The sequence below is a fragment of the Aplysia californica genome, unplaced genomic scaffold (assembly GCF_000002075.1).
Source record: "Aplysia californica isolate F4 #8 unplaced genomic scaffold, AplCal3.0 scaffold00352, whole genome shotgun sequence".
NCBI lineage: Eukaryota > Metazoa > Mollusca > Gastropoda > Aplysiida > Aplysiidae > Aplysia > Aplysia californica.
The window spans coordinates 149,683-152,010 of NW_004797622.1; the positions used below are offsets into that span (position 1 = coordinate 149,683).

General features: G+C 36.9%; 1 protein-coding gene across 1 annotated transcript in view; it reads left to right on the forward strand.

The window, feature by feature from the left end:
• The window catches only part of LOC101860348 (organic cation transporter protein-like), a 21,273-nt gene that overhangs the window by 1,828 nt on the left and 17,117 nt on the right, over positions 1–2,328 (forward strand). The window contains exon 2 of the mRNA XM_013085171.2: positions 627–856. Within this exon, the coding sequence (XP_012940625.1) occupies positions 627–856 (230 nt within the window). The remainder of the gene's footprint in view (positions 1–626; positions 857–2,328) is intronic.

A 2,328-nucleotide genomic window follows, 5' to 3' on the forward strand; every position in this document is an offset into this window, starting at 1 on the left:
GAGAGAGAGAGAGAGAGAGAGAGAGAGAGAGAGAGTTGGAGAGGAAGGAAGGAAATGTTGCTCTAGTTATAGAGAACGAATATCTTAATGGTTACTGGGTAGGTTACTTGGTTGGAGAATAGGCGTCATTGCAGGCGGCACAATGCAATAGCTGCTGAATAGATTAATGAATGTTTCTAGTTATTCAAGTTTCAAATTTATCGTGACCGTTAGTGAATTTTTTTGCTTTGTATATTTTTAGTGAACGCTTTGCCAAGCTCACTGCGTGACTGTTTTTTCTCATAGAAATTTTTATACACATACATAATGATATATATATATATATATATATATATATATATATATATATATATATATATATATATATATATATATATACATATATATATATTATGCTTAATGCTGTGTTTTATGATCTCGCAGGCCAATTAATCTTTAAGACGTGATGTCTTTTTTATGTAATGTGCATTGAGCATTTTTTTCTAAATGCTCAATGTGCAGCATAAATGCAATTTATTGTAATTATAGTAATAGTTTTGATGATGATGATGATGATGATGATGATGATGATGATGATGATGATGATGATGATACTAATAATGGGGACAACAACGACATTTTAACAGATGCAATATCGCAGAACTGGGAAACGACACCTACGCGGTGCAGAGCGCCTCCCATCAGGGCGTGATAAACCGGATGATTCCTCTGACGGATGACGGCGACTACAGCAGTTGCTACAGATACGTCACAGCTTCCTCACACAACGGCACCTCGACATCCAGACAGAAGGAGAAATGTGACTCCTGGGTCTATGATAAGAGTGTTTTCCAACGCACTCTCACCTCAGATGTAAGTAAGTAAGTAAGTAAGTAAGAGAGGGAGGTTAGCGGGTGCTCTGGTGTGGTTTGTTGCTTCTTTTCTATCAAACATAGATCTCTATGCCGCCTGCAATGACGCCTATTCTCCAACCAAGTAACCTACCCAGTAACCATTAAGATATTCGTTCTCTATAACTAGAACAACATTTCCTTCCTTCCTCTCCCACTCTCTCTCTCTTTCTCTCTCTCTTTCTCTCTCTCTCTCTCTCTCTCTCTCTCTCTCTCTCTCTCTCTCTCTCTCTCTCTCTCTCTCTCTCTCTCGGCATGATCTCTCTCACCACTTATTCTTTGTGTTTGTTACTCGCTTATAACACCTCTAATCTTTGGCACTTATATGATCTTTTTGTGTTGCAGGTGCCGTAAAGCTCTTACTAAAACTTTCTTTTAAATGTATTGCGAGGACACATCACTACCTTAGAATTGCAAAATTCAACTAGGATATTATTTTGGGCTATTTTGAGCTACTAAAACGATGAGGTTAGAAACTAGACCTTCTGTCTGCTTTGTCAAAAATCGATAATTTATTCGAAGTTTGGTATAAAGATATTCAGAGAATTGCATTCGAAATGCTTGACTTGTTATCGAGGTCAACATTTCTAAACGTGAAACTTCTCAAAACTAGGTAGGCCTACTGAGTACATTTACACACAATATTGTATCCTCTCGCCTCAGGGGAAGTGGCTTCAGACTCCCCAATCAAGCACCCTGTGTCTGCATCTCCACGGTCTCGTCATACGTTTGTGTAATTTCCATAATGGAACTTTGTAATTTTAGGGTAGCAGTATCGCAGATAAACTATTTTCAAACAGCTGTTCAAATGTTGATGTTCTAAGCCCACAAAAAAACATTTTCAAGGAGAAAAAAGAAAAAAAATGTTATATTCTTTTAACAACTGTATCTACATTCTGCATTTTCTTTTGTTTACTTGTTTCTTCAACTTTCAGATTTTGAATTTCGACTAATTGTTTATCGAGCACATGAAACCTATACCATAGAACCTGCAATTTTTAAAATCAATTAAAATTTCAACCCTCTAGGCCTATGTATGATGCATGTATGATACATATACATATTATGCATATATTTTATATATAGGCCTATATAACACAAACCTCAACACTACACAACACACACACAAGCACACACACACATAAATAAACACACACACACACATATAACACAAACACACACAAGCATTCACACATACAGACACAACCTATGCTTACTCACATATGAACACACACACATAAACACACGTACACAAACACACAGACACACACAGACACACACAGACACACACACTCTCTCTCTCTCTCTCTCTCTCTCTCTCTCTCTCTCTCTCTCTCTCTCTCTCTCACTCACTTTCTTTCTCTCGTATCTCTCTAAATCTGCTGAATTGGCCATAAACAAACAATACATTTTTCACCTGTCTCTATTGTTTTTTATA